Raw genomic sequence first — 19,417 nt, 5'->3', positions numbered from 1 at the left:
TGTCCCAATTACAGCATTAACACATTTCTCTTAAGCCACTCAGAAGCTACTGTGTGCAATTTTGCCATACTGTAAGATTTTGCTTGACAATTCACTGGCTGTCATAAATGACCAATAAGTGCTATTTACACCAGATCCTGATGTTTAATGATTATTTTTTTAAGACTCTCCTAATTTGTGATAAAGAGACTACAATTTTTAGAGTGTCTGTGTGCTTTGTTTAAGCTTTATTATACTTAATTTTATGACAAACACCTTACTTGATTATGAAAGTATTCATTTGGTTAACTATCCGTGAGCCTTTTACCAAACAATACAATACAGCATATTGATACACTCGACATCTTCCATAAGAAAACATAATCTGTTCTGACGTCAACTAGTGAATTAAAGAGAGAAAAACAATTCTCGCACACCCACCTCTCTCAAATGAATTTTTAATATCGTTGACTTCCACCTGAGATCCAGGAACTCGAAATATGCCTTGCTGCTGCAGACCTGAAATAGAACGCGAAAGATATGACACCAGAAAGACTCACTGCATGCCACTTTCCATCGGAAACTGCATAACACAAAGCAGGGAAATGCAATATGGATGTAAAGTGTCTGTCTGCTCCATGAAGCAGATTCTCTCTTGTTTTTGAGGGACATGTGGTTTCTCTCTTGTTTTTGAGGGACATGTGGTTTCTATGATCGATTTAATGAGATTTCATTAGATATGGAATGCCACTATCCCAGTGTAGACATGTTTCAGGTAGATCAACAGCACAGCGAGGACGAACGATGTAATCTGATAAAGGAAATGAAACGATGATGATTATCTGACTCATAAGCCTACGTCACATGAAAGAGGAGTTTGGAATGAAACAGGGGGACTGTGGTGTTCTGCAAATGTTGCTATGTGTCCTGAAAAGAGAAAGCAGTGCAGACATACAGATACTGTATAGAGCTGAGTTGAGGTTGCAGCTGGGAGTTCGGAGACACGCGATAAATCCGACAACTGCCCAGCTTTACTGCTGCCCAGTGCTCAGCCTATAATATGGTATCTAATTTACTTAACACTGCCTGACTTTTTATTTTTATTACCAAAGAACATCGATTAATAACAAATAAAAATTCAGCTTTAGCAATGAATCTTGGAGGCACTACTGAACATTTCAAACCCTTTCTAAGAAATCTTATACTTCAGAAAGAAAATCAATAACTACACAAGACCAAAAACATGCCTTCCTGTATCTTTATCAATCAATATCACTGAATCTACTTTCAATGCAGATAGCAATACAGGAAAATTCATATTCCACTGTCTTTACCTCACCTGCTCTCCAACACATGGCACACTGGGAGAAAAATCGTCCTACAAAGCTCTCAACAAACACAAAACTTATGAGCGTTCAAATCAGCATCTGCGCAAAATCCGTATATCCTCCACCCTGTCGTTCAGTGTGCATAACCTTCTGCATGAATGATAAGAAGGAGTTGTGTTTGTAATAATAAATCGGCCCTCACTTACAGCCATTAAGAGCTTCTAAGCTGTGCAAAACAAACCCAAATCCAGACTGCTTACCATAGAGATTGATGTATCGAATGCAGCTTTCCACTACAAGAGGAATGGGCTGACCTGAATCCTGAGAACAGAGAGAAAACAAAACAAAACAAAAAAAAAAAACAAGACACACATTATTACATTACAATATAAACAGCGTTTAATGGTGATTTTACAAGAGTTTTCACTAATAGAAAAAAGGTAGTTGCTTTATAGTTATAGAACAGAAATACAGTGAAAACTCGCGTGAAAACTGTTGATTCTTGTGATGTAATAATGAAGCTAAGAAAAATCATGTCAGGTCAAACTATATCTATATTTAATGTGATAACCAACAAAATGTATGTGTTTAAAAGAAACAACATTTCTTTTAAACAAAAAGAATTTGGATACTTTCTTTCTTGGATTCTTGATTCTTCTTTGAAACAATACTACAGCTCTCCAGCCGTCTACAAGACTTGTGCAAGAAATTATTTTCCTCATCCTCAGCTGTCTAACAGAGGACTGTAGCTCTTGTGCTAAAAATAAATTGGCCCATGTGGGATGTGGTGCTGTGGATGAAGAGCTGTTTGTGTTTGTGCCAAATATATATATATATATATTAGAATTATGCCCAAAACATTCTTTTTTGCTCTCATCAGGCCATAACAAATCGTGCCACATGGTTAGAACTCACTATTGTTTGTTTGGGCAAAATTTAGGTGGGCTTGTTGATGGCCTTCATGGTTTTTCACGGTACATCTATTGTTTTGAAAATTCTTTTGTTCGCTTCTTCTGAAATAAATTCCTACAGAATCAGCTGATCTTTATTTGAGGTGAATAGAATCATGTTTGTGCTGACAGGTGGATCATAATTACTTTTGAACATGAATTTGAATGACACTGGTCTATTCTGAGCACAGTCCAATGTTCCTTTTTTTTAATGCTTCTATTGGACTTTCACGTGAAGCTTGTTGGACATGATATCACATTTAAGATGGAAAAAGATCTGACACAATTTGCCTTGGTTTTATTTATTACACCACAAAAATCTGTCATTGTAACAGGGGTCTCTATACTGTTTCTATCCATTGTATATATCCATTGCATGTGTATATACAGTATGTATGAATGTATGTATGTATGTATGTATGTATGTATACAGTGTGTGCATGTATACAGTATGTATGTATGTATGTATGTATGTATGTATGTATGTATGTATGTATGTATGTATGTATGTATACAGTGTGTGCATGTATACAGTATGTATGTATGTATGTATGTATGTATGTATGTATGTATAAAGTGTGTGTATGTATACAGTATGTATGTATGTATGTATGTATGTATGTATGTATGTATGTATAAAGTGTGTGCATGTATACAGTATGTATGTATGTATGTATGTATGTATGTATGTATGTATGTATGTACATGTATGTATGTATAAAGTGTGTGTATGTATAGAGTATGTATGTATGTATGTATGTATGTATGTATGTATGTATGTACATGTATGTATGTATAAAGTGTGTGTATGTATACAGTATGTATGTACAGTGGTGTGAAAAAGTGTTTTCTCCTTCCTGATTTTTTTTTTTTTTTTGCATGTTTGTCACACTATAATTTTTCCTCAAGCAAATTTAAATATTAGTCAAAGATAACACAAGTAAACACAAAATGAAGGTTTTTATTATTAAGGGAAAACAAAATCTAAACCTACATGGCCCTGTGTGAAAAAGTGCTTGCCCCCTAAACCTAATAACTGGTTGAGCCACCCTTAGCAGCAAGAACTGCAATCAAGCGTTTGCGATAACTTGCAATGAGTCTTGCTGGTGTGTTTTAGATAATTATCCTGCTGCAGAACCCAAGTTTGCGTCAGCGTGAGGTCACGAAAAGATGGCCGCACATTGTCCTTTAGAATTTTTGATAGACAGCAGAATTCAAGGTTCCATTTATCACAGCAAGTCTTCCAGGTCCTGAATCAGCAAAACCGCTCCAGACCATCACACTACCACCACCATATTTTACAGTTGGTATGATGTTCTTTTTCTGAAATGCAGTGTTACTGCATGTAATGGGACACACACCTTCCAAAAAGTTCAACTTTTGTCTCGTTAGTCCACAGAGTATTTTCCCAAAAGCGTTGGGGATCATCAAGAGGTTTTCTGTCAAATCTGAGATGAGCGTTTATGTTCTTTTTGCTCAGCAGCGGTTTTCGTCTTGGAACTCTGCCATGCAGGCCATTGTTGCCCAGTCTCTTTATTATGGTGGAGTCATGAACACTGACCTTAACTGAGGCAAGTAAGGCCTGCAGTTCTTTGGATGTTGTTGTGGGGTCTTTTGTGACATCTTGGATGAGTCGTCTCTGCGCAATTGGGGTAATTTTGGCCGGTCGGCCACTCCTTGGAAGGTTCACCACTGTTCCATGTTTTCACCATTTGTGGATAATGGCTCTCACTGTGATTCGGAGTCCCAAAGCTTTAGAAATGGCTTTATAACCTTTTCTTTTTTACTTTCTTTCTCATTTGTTCCTGAATTTCTTTGGATCTCAGCATGATGTGTAACTTTTGAGGATCTTTTGGTTTACTTCACTTTGTCAGTCAGGTCTTATTTAAGTGATTTCTTGATTGCAAACAGGTGTAGCAGTAATAAGGCCTGGGTGTGGCCAGAGAAATTGAACTCAGGTGTAATAAACCACAGTTAAATTATGTTTTAACAGTTGGTCGAATGTCTGAATGATCTGATACATTAAAGTGTGACAAACGTGCATTAAAAAAAAAAATCAGGAAGGGTGCCAACACTTTTTCACACAACTGTATGTATGTATGTATGCATGTATGTATGTATGTATGTATGTATGTATGTATGTATGTTGAAAGATGCTTTGTGTTCTGTTCGTTTGTAGGCATTTTATTTAAATCTGTTTGAATATGATAGTACAGAATATGAAGCAATAATATGACTGAAGTTAAATTTGGGGGTTTAAAGCATGCAGAGTAATTATAGAAAAGAACAGCACATTAGGCACATCTGTTCTCTATGATTCTTTCCAATTCACTTTCTGTTCATTCTACTTTTATGTCCGTAACAAAAATGTCAAAAAAAAAACATGAATTGTTTTTTGATTATTCTTGAAATGAAACCATAACTAAAAGAGAAAAGGGTTCGATTTTCTGAAAACTAGGGCTGACACTGATAGCTGTGGGTATGCCTTTGTAACTGTATTGTAACTGAAATGATTATAGAGAACAATATCAGAGATTATGCCACATGATTGTGACGAATGAAAAGACTTTTCATCAGGAACTATTAGGAGATTCTCTCCTGAATATCATTTAGGTTTTGCTGAATGTGAAGTTTGGCTTTTTTGACACATATTTGAAATTAGAGGTGGAATGAAAGCTAAAAGTAACCCTCTTAGTAATAAATGTACTAAGGTACATAATGTAATTAACTCTTATGGATTTGTGAAGAGACTAAACATCCTCATGATTGTTGTGGGAAAGATTCTTGTGTAAAAAAGGAATCCCTTGTGCCATTCTCAGCAAGCATTTGTTGTTTGATGCTAATTAGGAATCCTAATGTGGATGTTTGGTGTCTTCCCACCACCAGTACAGAGGTAGCAGGGTCTGAGAGTGCGTCCTAATGCATGCTTTCTTTAGTATATTTACAGCATATGGCAGACACCCTTATCCTGAGTGGTAAGGGCCTTGCTAAGGGGCCCAGCGATGGCAGCATGGTGCACTTGGGATTCGAACTCACAACCTTCCGATTGGTAGTCCAACACCTTAAACACTAAGCTACCACATCCCCCCATTTATAGTTTAAGAGACTTTTATTTCCATATTGGAAACATAGTCACTGGCCAAGAGTCGCAGGCATATTGATTTACAGCCTTATAGACGACAGCGACACGACTCGCTTTTGCTGGATTTTGAAACAATAATCAAATAACTATTCATGATTCGTTTTTACGTTTCTGTTGCTGACACAAAATAGAATGAACAAGAAGTACACAGACCACTGAACTCACTTCTGATTAGACGAGTGAGATTCACCAGTAACATAAGAAACCAAAAATGACACTTTTGTTGTTTTTTTTTGCTCTGCGCTAATGTACCTGGTGGCGAATACGGGTATTCCTTCTTCCCCTAGGACAGAAAGCAGTGGCGAGAGGAGCAGAGGGGTGAGAAAAGCAAGACAATCACAGATTAGGAAGGAACGACAGGATCGCCATGGAGACGACACTGTCGTCCTGAGTCTCAGAGCGGTTGCTGGAACGCTCAGGATGCAGCACGGGGTGGCACAAATATCATATAAACACAGCTAATTCTGTTTTTATGTTAAAAAAACAAACAAAAAAAAAAAAAGCGGGTCATTTCTGTGTATCTATTGGTTTTCGTGTGTGTTCCGCCACCCTTACAATCTGCATCAGGAGAAGAAGGAGGCGTGAGTTACAGGAAGGCACAGAGGGAGGGAGCTAGCGAGCGCTAAGAAACAGAGGATAAACAGCCTGCGTGCCACAGTCAGCCCTCCATTCCAGCAGAGAGAGCTGTCTAGAACAACATGGTACCTTAATGAAGGTCTCCATATTTCCGTTAAACAGCTTATGATTATAGACGGAGCGTGGCCGAGGTTTCCGTAGTTTCTGTGGTTTCGGGGGTAGGGTAGGGGGTCTGGGAAAAATGAATACGGCAAAGAGAAACAAAAAAATGCACACACATACACACACAACACCAAAAGTAATGAGGTTACAACCGTGCAGTGCATAAAGTGTAAACCTCAAATCTTTTAATAGCGGACATGTTTAAATTAATAGCAGCTTCACGAAAAATAATCATGATCTTATTAATGACCCCTAATTAGCTTCATATCGTGGCATTTACAGCAGCCTCCTTCAGAAACACACACTGTGATATGAAGACTTAATTGCTTTCTCGTGTTGTGACAGCACACACAACCTGATGGAATATCACACTGAGCTGCACTAAGCACTAATCACCAGAAAAAACTACACATGCCGGTGTTTCCGTTTACTTTTGGAGCAAAAAATAGTTTTTTTATTCTTCAGTTTTTTTAAGAGTTTTTTTTATCCTTCAACGTTGGCCATCGTCTGTCATTCCTTCTACTTTTTTCACACTGAGGAAAACTTATATTAACGACACCACTTATTGGTCATAAATAACCTAATAACACATTGTTAATGACTAATATCAAATACTTAACTTTATTACTTATGCTTTGTTGAATTAATCTTATGTTAGAGAATTTCCCCACAGGCATCTCAGATTTCTTATTGTAGTTAATAAGCCCGAAAAAAACAAAAAAAAAACAGCTTGTCATCACAAAGAAACTGCACAGTGCTACTAAATCGTCTCTCCTGAAGAACTTCATGTACTGACAAAATCAAAAGTTCCAGCTTCACTTCTGACTTGTGACTAACATCTCCTAACTAAATTTCACCTTATTATGGATTACACACATTTTAGTTTGTATTAAGTTGTATTAATTTGCACGCTGTCACTGCCATTCATCCCCATTTAAAAGATTTCTAGCTGTAAACATTCAAACAGAAGTTCATATAAACATAAGACATTCCTTAATGTAAACTTCTCACAAATGGTTAATGGGCCAAAGTCGATCAGTAAACGTGTGGTGCCGGAGCTGTGGTATGTGCCATAGCACTTTACTCAGCAGTTGGAGCAGGTTTTCATGAGCAGTTGCACAGATGGTGGTTGACATCTGCTTTGCCAGCGGACTGGTACGGCTTTTCTAACCCTACTCACAGAGAGAGTACTTAACCTGCCAATGACAGCTTGGGGACAAGTCCTCTTCGACCGCTGTGCATTAATTCATTAAGGGTTTATTGCAAGGAAAAAAACATTTTCCTTTCTTTCTATTTATTTCATTCTCACTGACTTGTTCAGGATTGTTTATTCAGCTGAATAATGATGCAAATTCACTAAGAATTATTTTAGAAACATGCAAAATTTTCCCGAACTGTGCATTTTGAAGCCTGTGCACAAAAAACAGGAAGTGGATATTTTTTCCCTAGCAAATTGAAATATACAATGAGAACAAGATACTTTTAAATATACCATACTCTCATTATATCTCCCATTATATCTTAAGAATACTTAAAATACCAATCATATTTATAATTGTCAAAATATGAATTGATGGAGACTCTAGATGGAGACTCTAGCGTCTGATAAAAATATCTGATATAGTTTAATGATCTGTTATTATCTAGCAGTGAATAATGCACTGTGATTAGTTTGGGCATTTAACAGCTGTGTTGTCATTATTTCACAGCTCAGTACAAGCTACACACCACAAGTAGCTCAAATGTGAATTCAACCAGGAGGAGAGTATCAGCAAAATTGCAGTAATCATTTAAGTACGTACTTCTTGATTATTTAGTGTTTAACCCTTTCAGTTCTGCACAATCACATGAAGCATCAATTCAATCAGGACAAATGATCGAAAAGATTATTTCTCGAAAAGTTTTACCTTGTCGTTCCACACTCAGCCCTTTCTCCTGCAAAAGAGAGAAAGAAAAAAGAGATAAAAGCTCTTATAAGATCTGGTGCTGTGAGCTGTAGAGTTTTGATGGATTGGGTGTGGGGCTTTAGTGAAAGTGAGCCAGTCTATTGAGAGAAGGATGAATGGATGAACCCTGATATTCAGACAAAGGAGTGCTGTGGTCGCTGTAGAAACCTTGTGGGGATCCCTGTGGGGTGCTAGACGGCTCGGCGGGGTGAGAAACGGGAACGTCTGCGCGTGTGTATATGAATGTGGTCAACAATGCGGTTTGTGCGTGTGACAGCTCATTAAATGATTTGTGTGAAACATGATAGAAAGAAACACGTGAAAGACTTTGGGGAACCTGATAGACAGACATGTAGCGCGTCTAGCACATACGCTCCCAGCTGCTATCACAGGACAATATTTATGTAAATGGGGTAAAGAGGGTGTTTCCTCTAACTGAATAGTGGTACACAAAGGACTAGCTATAAATGAATCAATGTTTTGAGCAATCACTTCAAATAAATATCATCTATTTAGTTTAGTGAATCACCATCATAGCCTTGTATAAATTCAACTGAAATGGATCAAAAAGGTATCATTGTCTCTTTTATTTTCTGCCAAATATAGAAAAAAGAAGCCGAGCTTTTGTCCTCGGAGTACTTAAACACACTCGTGTGAAGACAGAGAACATTTCCTGTCAGTTATTTTCCAAAGAAATAGTTTGGCTGTAGCACCACAATAACACTCCCTTTATAAATCGCCACTTAATGTTCTCTTTCTGTAATTCCATATCAATGAAAGCTCCAAATGAAATACCGAGATCATTTTACTCCAAATAACTTGACGTCTGAGAATCTGCATATATGTCGTGAATGTCACTGAAGGGCTTTGATCGGAGAAATCGTTTTTTTTTTTGAGCAGCCAGCTAAGATGGAAAAAAAATGATTCAGCAGTTGCTTGAGAAGGAGTCCAATTCAAAACATCAATGCTTTTTTCAGATCACTGAAGCATGTCCAAATTAGCTTTTAGAAGGTTGGCCACGTCTGTAGACATGGTGGTGACACCAGCTGGTGAGTATCTCATCAACCGTGAGGACATCACTACAGCTGAGCACACTTAGTAAGCCAGATCATCTAATGCACCTAGGATCAATTAGGTGAATAATTAAAAACAGGGGTTGTACCTGCAGCCACCATATGTCTCTCTCTCTCACACACACACATGCACGCGCACACACACACACACACACACACAGGTTTAGCTTGTGGCCATAACAGGACCCAGACGTCTAGCCCTCCCTGTCTGGTGTGATTTGGTGTAATTGAGTGCCGGGGCTGCTGGGTAGGAGGGGGGCATAGTTGTCTGTGAACATCCATACGCATAGCAGGTCTCAGCTGGGTTCTCGCACACCGTGCCGCCATTAGATTAAGACACAGCACACCAGCAGCTGCCCAAACGCTCATGCTGATTGATTGGGTGCAAACTGGCCATAATAGAGCTGCCAAAATATCAGGATGAGGCTTTCCCTCTACAGAGAATAAAAAAGAGCACCTACTTTATTATGCTACGGTGGCCTGCAAGTGCAAAATACATGAACAAACCAGAATGTGAATAAAAACTTTAAAAGCAAATTAGAAAATTATAAACAGAGTGTTCAGAGACCTGGACAGCTGGAGGATGTTACAGTAGGAGGTAAAGGGCTTTTAATACAATGTTATTTTTAAAATATGCTGTCACAGCATTCATTGGAATACAAATTTGGGGCAAATTCTTGAAGGCATTTCTATAATACACAATATATATTACCAAATATCTAGTGTTGCATTTAAAAAGAAAGAAAGATATGATTTATGTTTTATATAAAATAGTCTATAACCCAGGCATTAATGGAATAATTCAGAAGAAAGTATTACTCCTCACTATAATAACATGAGTAACATTGCAGTAAATCCTTTGGCATGTCCAGCTCAATAAGGACCTTTCCTTAGTGGTTTGAGTTCATGCTGATATGTTTCTGATATTGCTGTTATGTTTTAGCTCTCTATTTTTTGGGTTGTTGACGTGATTCACACTTACACCGTATTACTCACCATATTAAGCCTTTCCTCAATGCCTCAATAATACAGCAAGCAAATTAGAATTTCGAACCTGGAGAAATGCCACATTACCATCTGCTTTTAATCACCTGTATCTACAACAAACTCCTTTTAATGACCAGACGTTAAAGGAAGTCATTAAACGACACTCTTCATTAAAACTCTCATAAGGCTCTCACTGAACACCGTGGCCTTAATTTGACGTTATCCTGCAGCGACCAAAGTCACAATGAGAGACCTTCACACAAGGTCTGACACTTGGCATTTAGCGCTGGTTATGCAAGCACTCACCTTCCCCCAGCGTCTGCTTCAGGAGGTCATGCTTGGCCTGCAGTTTAATGATGAGGTTGCTTCCGTTCAGGTACTCTTTAAATTTCTGCACACACAGAGATGAAGATGTTAGGGAGCCGGTGATACTAACACAAGCTGACAGTGACACAAAAGGATAGAACTGCTCGCTACGACAGAGGATCAAACGTTGTTGTGTTCTGTTTTGCACGGCAATAATTCGATCTGTTTTCTAAGAGGTTTAATTTCCGCTTTTGTTGCTAAGTCGCAGAGACTCGTCCTGGGAGTTTTATGATTTCATTTCCGATATGAGAACGCTGGGCTGTAGACTTTCATTATCTGTGTATGGGTTCAGTGTTCTGTGATTAGATTGCAAAAGTGATATCTTACATAGTAAATGAAAAAAGACTTAAAAGTTATACTATATACTTGTGGTCCGAAGCCTTGCTGGGGAGTCCATGATTTATTTATTAGCCAGTTTTGGAACAATAATCTCAGAGTACTGAGTTTTTATCATTTAGGATCGTATTCTAGTTTGCTGTAGTACAGTATTGTGTAGTTTACTTCATACAGTTGGACTGGTCGTTTGAATTGAATGAGTTTAATCCAAACCTCACTAACTCAAACATAAATCGGAAACATTTTAATTAATGAAAAGCATTTATGTTCAGTGCTAAAAGCTTTATGGTTAAGCCATGGAACATTTCATTCCAGATTATGTACCACAAAATAAATAGCTAAAGTACATAGAAATAATTAACAGAATATTTCCATCTATTCTCACTTATCCTGCTGGGTCATGAGAAACCTGGAGCCTATACTATTCCAGGAGACCTGGGGCACAAGGCAGGGTACAGCCTGGACAGTATGCCAGTTTATCACAGGGCATCTCACACACTCACACACCCAATCACACACTACATACAATGTAGAGATGCCAATCAGCCTACAACACATGTCTTTAGACTTGGGGAAAAAAACCCTGAGGCACACGGAGAACATGCAAACTCCATGTGAAAAACATTTGAATTTGGTTTATAAAATAAATCTATATGAAAGCATCTAATGAAAGAAATTAATGTTTAAACAAATAATGTTTGCTGAAAAATGTTTATGAACTCTGCTATATACTAAGCTCCATCTGCAAAATATTAGTCACAAAAATAAATTAGATTAATGTCTCTAATATCTGATGCCAGGCTCTGAGATTGCCTTTGTCCAACACTGTCCAACACTGTCCAACACTGTCCAGCACTGTCCAGCACTGTCCACTGTCCAGCACTGTCCAGCACTGTCCAACACTGTCCAGCACTGTCCAACACTGTCCAGCACTGTCCAGCACTGTCCAACACTGTCCACTGTCCAGCACTGTCCAACACTGTCCAGCACTGTCCAACACTGTACCTCCCCAACACTGTTTAAATGTTTGTGCTGAAAGATCAGAGGCATGAGGAAGTCCTTCAGAATGACAGTATAAAAATAAAATACGGCAGGGACTAACTCAATTACGGACAGAATTACACTTACAAATAATTTTGTTGGTCTGGTAAGTCTAACACATTGAACATTTTAAATGAATTTATTATTGTTAGTCGTTTATTGCACGGTTGCTGTGAAAACTGAAAAATTCTTATAAAATATCAGTAAGGCTTCATGTCAAAGATCTCTTAAATAACATTATGTAGCACAGATAAACTGTGTACAACGTTCAACATGAATACACTACGAAATGATTCACCAAATGATAAACACTTGTATTAACACTTTTTCAGAGCTTCATGATGGAAGAATTTTCCAGGTGCTTTTCAAACAGACATCACTTCCAAACACCAACATACCCAATAGTAAACTCTACCCTAACAATGACTGACAGGATTCCGTGATTGGGAATTCATATTTGGCTCCATACGTGATGCAGAGGAAGTGAAATAGCGAACGGGGTGATTTCTATAGCTATTTCAGAATGACAGGGTCGTAACTCATCAGACATGGGAAATGCACTTGAGCTTGCAGTTCAGTTCGATTTATGACACAATGTGCTATTTGCATTTCCCATTTGAATTATGACACAATTTATGCATCCACATACAGAAGAGACAACTGCAAATACAATTTTGAGAATTGTCTAGAAAATACTTCTGTACATCAATAAGTAAAACATAACAACCAGCATGAACCAACATGTTGTAATTTACTTGTTTCAATTAACTGTCATTTAATTGCTATTGTGTATGTAGTCGATTTAGTGATGGATTGAATAAACATTTTTTCAATGCAAGTGATTTCATTAACATTTAAACAAATACTTAGTTTTAATATTCTTTACAATTAAGAATGCTGAGGTTGTCTGTTATTAATGTCACATTATTACTAGTAATTAAACCTATACTCTTAACGCAAACCTAGAGGTAGATCAGCTGTCTGACTCACTGTGAAGTAGAAGAGCTCGGTCTCCTGCTGGTTGGAGCGCCGCTTGGCGATGTTCAGCTTGCTCATGTAGCCTTCAGATGCCACTGATTTAACAGACTCTGTGGATCTGCTGTGCTGGAAGGCATCAGACACGTCAAAGTCCTCCACGGTCAGCATGTCCTGAAGTGTCTGCATTGTCGCATCCAGGGTCTTGCGCACCTGACCATCAACAACAAGTTCAAGTTTCTATCAGTGAACAGTAGATAACTTCAATAGAATAGACTTGATGTTATAACAAGAAAGAACGTCCTGGTTGCGCAATTGCACAGATGAAAGGTCTCAACGTTTCATCCTCATATCATCTCTCAGGTAGTTTTTCCCATGACCATAAGCCAAGCTCTCGATGACTCCTGAAACAACCCTGGGCTGAAATATCACTCATGTGAATGACTGAAAATGAGTGCTGTCTGACTACAACACAGATGATATGTATAACTGCCCCAGGACTCTATTGTGAAGCTCTGAGATTAATGTAGCATATTCCCTTCCTGACACAAATCGTCCATTATGGCCTGGTTATGAGACATACAGCGATAAGGGCTGGATGGAGCCATCAATATGAGCAGGTTGGGCTATTATGGGGTCGATTAGAATCTGCGTACGCTTAGTAGGAAATCATGACACGTAGGCTTCTTCTACACTGCCGCAAAGAAGCACCTTCATGAATTCCACTCTTACACTCCGGAAAGAAAAAAAAAAAACATTATTAGCAGGAAGGAAAAGCTAAAAATACCACCACGTTCCCACATATAACAAAGTGAATCTTGGAAATTACATCAGTGTGGCTGTCAATGTGATGCATCTTCTTGAGTGCTTCAGAAACAACAGAGCCTGTGAAACATTTCTGAGCAAATCCACAGGGTTTTTAAGGAGCTGACTTGGTCAAAGTTACCATCTGGCAATGCTATAGTGAAGAACAAGTGTGCAACTTAATTGAAAGTCTCAGCTTGAATATTCCTGCCATCATCCTGTCAGGATCTAGCTTGAACTTTTTGCTGGTGCCATGTGTTTTTTTTTTGTTTACGTTTATTTCACGTGTCTGCCCCACCCTTGTGTAATTCCTTCCTGTCTCAATTGTCTCCCTTTTTATTCCGGCCGTGTTGCCTTGGGCAGTGAGGAATCCTCATCTTTGTGTTGTCTTCGTGTGATCTGTTTCGCTTTTCTTTTTCCCAGTGTTTGCTGTTTTATTTTGTGTGTTTTTATGAATGAAATCATCTGAATTTTATCCGTATAGACACCCCTGTTCTCTGACATCCTGAGGTTCTTCATAATACTGTGAGGAGTCTGAAATCTTTTAAGATAAGTTAGATAAGTTAACATAGAAAATGATTAAGCTGACTTTGTTAACTTATTCATATAACACAAACAGATGGGACTTAAAATAGACGGATGCTATCAAGACACTTCTAAGTTTAAGTGTTATAAACGTCCTAAAAGTGCCTCAGTTTGCTTTTCCAATTTATTTATCCTTGATTTCCAAGCGACCTGGCTTCATACTAATTCATTTCCTTCAAGACGGAGATTGAGGTGGCAATTATTTAATAGGTCTATCCTGTGCATCCATCCTGGTGCTGATTCAGATGGTCAGCTGATGTCTGGCTCAATTTACCTGAGTCATGTTTTCTCTAATGGAACTGATCCATACTGTGTATGACACCAGTTAGACTACAGATAATAACTGTTCAAATCAAAATCTCTAGGTAATTAATAAATACTGAAGAGGAGCCCGAATGTGGGCTTTAGCTGTACATGGTGCAGTCTAATGTCATGGCGTAAAGTGTATAGATTATGTCTAAATATTTGATTCAGAGATGGGGCTCACCTCCTCGTTCTCGATCTTGAGTGTCGCCAGTCGAGACTGCAGCTGATGGTAGCGCATCAGGAGCTCTGTCTGGACTGGCTGCTGAGCGCTCACCTGGCATACCTGACACACACACACACACACACACACACACACACACACACACACACACACACACACACGGTCATAAAATGGTGGCCTTCTGACATTCAGCTTTAGGTTTTACTACTGCATGCACAGTGAACTCTCACTAGTTGGTGCTGGAGTGGCAGGTTCATAGATACACCTTTTATACCTTGTAATATCTATGATTTTCATGTACTCTTTAATTTAAGCTGAGCAATTAAGAGTTAAGGGCCTTGCTCAGGGGCCCAGCAGTAGCAGCATTGTGAGCCTGGGATTTGAACTCACGACCTTCTGATCAGTAGTCCAACACCTTAAACACTAGGCTACCACATTCTTAATCTGATTAAATAATGTTAAATAAGGCTTTGCTAGGCTTTGTACTGTACGAGCTGTATTAACAGATTCAGATCAATTGTTGTGCTGTTGTTTGTTGCTTGCTGTCACTGAAATTGAAGCGGCTTTGTCTCTTGCTGGTGTAAACTTGGGTAGGAAAACCTAAACTTAAATTTTCCGTCAAAACTTGTTATCAATATATTTGTAAAGTAGGATTTCTACAATGACCAAATTGACTTTAGAAGCCAGTTTGAAAAGCATGGCTGCATAATTGGGTGCATTCTATAAATAATAGATGTTTCTGGAAGTTTATAGTACATGCATGTATATAGAAGATTCATGGTCACGTTTGTTAGTAATGTCCATAGAATTGTCATTTTTAAATACGCTTTCTGCCTTTTCACTTTTTGAGACATGTTGTACCAAATTTTAGGTCTCAGATCTACACACAGTCAGAATATGAAGGGTTTCATGAAGCCTTCAGGTTAGATGCTGCGGTTATGTCGAACTTTCTCACCTCATCTCCCATGTGAGGCAGATACTCAAAGCGCATGGGAGGACAGAACACCTGGTTGTACATGTCCATGATCTTGTGCTTGTCACTGCGAGAGTCCAGGTTGTCTACGGCGCTCTCGATCAGGTCCAGACCTTCATGGCGTGAAGTCTCCAGGTTGTACTCGGCAGAGAGATAGGTCCTAAACATGCGTGCCAGGCTAGCATGATATCCGAGGTCACAGCACTGGAAAACAAAGGAGGATGTTTTAAAAAGATCTATCAAAGCATTAGAGTGTACACCAGCTCGTTTCTGTTTGCTATGTCAACAAGCTACAAATATGTCCATTTCAGTTCGGTTCATTAGTGGAATCATCATCAATTCTGCGCTACAGTTGATTTTTTTATTTATTTATTTATTTACTCTTAAGTACAGACACTTAACTCTGAATAACAGTAGAGTCTACAGACAAGAATTGGCTTGAAGACCAAAACGAGGCCTTTAACACACATTTAGAAGTACAAGCACAGTGGGATAGCCAGTTTAATTAGTTTCAGTCTTAAAAAATAGCATAAACTAACCTAATTTAGAAGAAGGTTTGAAATATGCTGCAGGGAAACAAACATGTCTGTGAATTATTACATGAGTGTTTAATGAAGAGGAAACAGCTAGCTCTCCTGAGCCATAAATCCATCCATTAGACTCAATTAGGTGTTTGACTAAACTGGCACATGGGCTCATTTGAATAACCTGATTAAGACACTTTAGAGCTTTAGTTGTGTTTATGTGTTTAAACCAGAATACAGTGCATCTATCAGTGTCACTGAGGATCAGGAATGAATGTGACCTCATATTTTGGACTGGTATTGGATCAATAATGACACATTGCCCAATCTGATCCACTAATGTGAAGACTTTTACATTTTTATGCTACACAACTATACATGACCGCAGACACGGGTTATTTCAGAGCACTGTCTAGCTGATATATAGTCCAGCACTTTAACCACTGAGTTACCACTTCCCACTAGTTATGTGCATTCATTCATTATTGATAATCAGCTGATAAATCTGAGAATCAGATAATCATTAGCATCAAATTACATACTGAAAATAATAAATAGTGGCATTAATATTTACAACAGAACTGTCATGAATGTAAATAAAGTAAACTGACGTCAGGGTCATGTTAAACATATGTAACTGTATCTCAACAAAATGTATCTCCATGCTATGATATACCTCTACCTTTCTTTCCTTCCTTCCTTCCTTCCTTTCCTTCCTTCCTTCCTTCCTTCCTTCCTTCCTTCCTTTCTTTCTTTCTTTCTTTCCTTCTCTTCCTTCCTTCCTTCCCTCCCTTTCTTTCTTTCTTTCTTTCTTTCTTTCTTTCTTTCTTTCTTTCTTTCTTTCTTTCTTTCTTTCTTTCCCTACAGCTCAGTGGCAAAAAGGAGCCACATTTGCTCCTCTTCTCATTGCCTGCTGTTAGATTATGTATGATGGACAGACATGCCACCAATGTTGTATGTCCATTATGATGGCGTAAAGACAACAGACGCAGAAACCAATCACAGTTCTCCACAATAATGGCTAACGTTGTTTCTGTCATATTTAACATAGTGTTTAAAAGAACAGGATGAACAAAGTACCACACGAGCCGTATGCCCCAATACACCCAGCCGGGGCAATCATGAAACTGTCTCAATTCCCCGATTTGCCTTGACAGACCCAGTAAACAGCTGTGCACATGTCTGTGCGTGCGTGCGCGCATGTGTGTGTGTGTGAACTGCCTTACTCTTTGTTTATACACGATAGAGTGACTCTATTATAAAGACTGCTGTGATTGAAGGCAGGGGCGGCCGAGTAGCAGTCATGAAATAACTTCCACTATGAGCTGTGCACAGAGTGCAACATTAAAACCCTGCCACATTCTTCACACAAGCTTTAAGGACACCATTGCTAGTTTGGTAGTAAGGTTGTGATGACTTTACATGGTCTAAAAACCAATGACATGGCATAAGAACCGCACAAGTTTCTGTAGGCGATTCTGATTACTCACAAAATCTATATCTTTGGGCTTTTTATAAAAAGAAAACCTAAAAAAAAAATCTGTAAATGTGCCACGGAAATTGTTCCTTTTAAACATTTAATGTTAAAATATTAATGCAAACAAAATCCTTATTTCTTTCCTGTTATGCATTAATGAGGAGAGATGAAAAAGTGTACATATTAATAATCCTCTGTAAAATAAATAGCCCTTAGGCAGCGCAGTGTTGCACTAAGAAGCGTTTCTCTACTGTCTCACAGCTCCAGGGTCTCTGGTCTAATCCAAAGCCCTGATTACTGCATGTGTGGGATTTCTCTGTAGGTTTGTCATGGGTTTCTTACTGGGTGCCCTGCTTGTCCCAGCTCACAAAACCCTGCTGTTAGATAGAAGGTTTAACTGTCAGTAACTAGAAATTGTTATGTACATACTGTAGGTGTTTGTGTGTGTGTGTGTGTATGTGTGTGTGAGAGCTACTGGTGGTTGCATCCTATACCAGGTGTATTTCTGTCTCACACCTAGTATTCAGGATCCACCACCACTCATGAACAGAAGAATGACTTATAAACTCTCTCACACACACACACACACACACACACACACACACACACACACAAGCACACACAAGCACATTCAGCAAGTGGTCAGTAATGCAAACACAAACCCCTATTTAATTCTGACCGGATAGCATTACTGAGTATAACTAACTCGTGTGGGCAGATTATAAGCCTAAAAATCAACTCAACTGCTTTTAAGTTAAGTAAACATCTGCTAAGTAAGAATAAATAATACTGGAATTCTAACATGATGCAGCAGCAGTGGGTGCCAGAATTACAACACCAGAAAGGGGATAATTATGCAAAGCAGAGAAAATAATGTCTGTAAGAAACATTCGGAGGAAATAACACAGAACGGCTTTAGCGAGACCCGGTACCCACAATGCAACGGGAAACAGATGGAGTCCCCTGCAGTGTTAACTGTGTCAAACAAACACTTACACATCCAAGCCAGCGTACACAAACACATGTCTTATGTGCCATACTCACATCAATCATGTCGGAGACGTCGTGAATGTAGTATTTTGCCACTACGGCGTTGGTGGCTGCCAAATTCAATAAATAGTCGTTGCGAGCTTTTGTGCATTTCAGCTTGTTTTCTGAATACTTGGCTTGTCTCTGAAGAAGGAAGAAGAAGACAGAGGAGAAAAATGTGTTACTTTAAGGAAAGTACTATGCAAGTATATGAGTTATATTATACATTTTATATATATATATATATATATATATATATATATATATATATATATATATATATATATATATATATATATATATATGAAAGATATATATATATATATATATATATATATATATATATATATATATGAAAGATATATATATATATATATATGAAAGATATATATATATATATATATATATATATGAAAGATATATATGTATATATATATACATATATTATATCTTTCATATATATATATATATATATATATATATATATATATATATATATATATATATATATATTATATCTTTCATTCTTTCTTTCTTTCTTTTTTCTTTCTTTCCTTCCTTCCTTCTGCAATCTGCATGATGAGTCAGAATTTTGCTCTGCATCACTGTGCAATGTTCCCATTTCTGTTCAATTGAGGCTTAGATATTAGGGGCATTAAAAAGCAAACATAAAATAC

General features: G+C 38.0%; 1 protein-coding gene across 2 annotated transcripts in view; it reads right to left on the bottom strand.

Moving 5' to 3' along the window:
- srgap3 (SLIT-ROBO Rho GTPase activating protein 3) overlaps positions 1–19,417 on the bottom strand; it is a 109,081-nt gene that overhangs the window by 16,010 nt on the left and 73,654 nt on the right. The window contains exons 6-14 of one of the 2 annotated variants that reach the window (XM_060867967.1): positions 18,756–18,884; positions 15,693–15,914; positions 14,738–14,839; positions 12,877–13,074; positions 10,450–10,534; positions 8,045–8,072; positions 5,652–5,682; positions 1,568–1,628; positions 421–498 (exon numbers count right to left, since the gene is read on the bottom strand). In XM_060867967.1, coding sequence (XP_060723950.1) covers positions 421–498; positions 1,568–1,628; positions 5,652–5,682; positions 8,045–8,072; positions 10,450–10,534; positions 12,877–13,074; positions 14,738–14,839; positions 15,693–15,914; positions 18,756–18,884 — 934 coding nt within the window. Of the gene's footprint in view, positions 1–420; positions 499–1,567; positions 1,629–5,651; positions 5,683–6,104; positions 6,208–8,044; positions 8,073–10,449; positions 10,535–12,876; positions 13,075–14,737; positions 14,840–15,692; positions 15,915–18,755; positions 18,885–19,417 lie in introns of both variants that reach the window. The other variant, XM_060867966.1, reaches the window with a different exon arrangement.

The sequence above is a fragment of the Tachysurus vachellii genome, chromosome 4, assembly GCF_030014155.1.
Source record: "Tachysurus vachellii isolate PV-2020 chromosome 4, HZAU_Pvac_v1, whole genome shotgun sequence".
In the NCBI taxonomy this organism is placed as follows: domain Eukaryota; kingdom Metazoa; phylum Chordata; class Actinopteri; order Siluriformes; family Bagridae; genus Tachysurus; species Tachysurus vachellii.
This window is presented reverse-complemented; position numbering and strand designations above follow the sequence as displayed.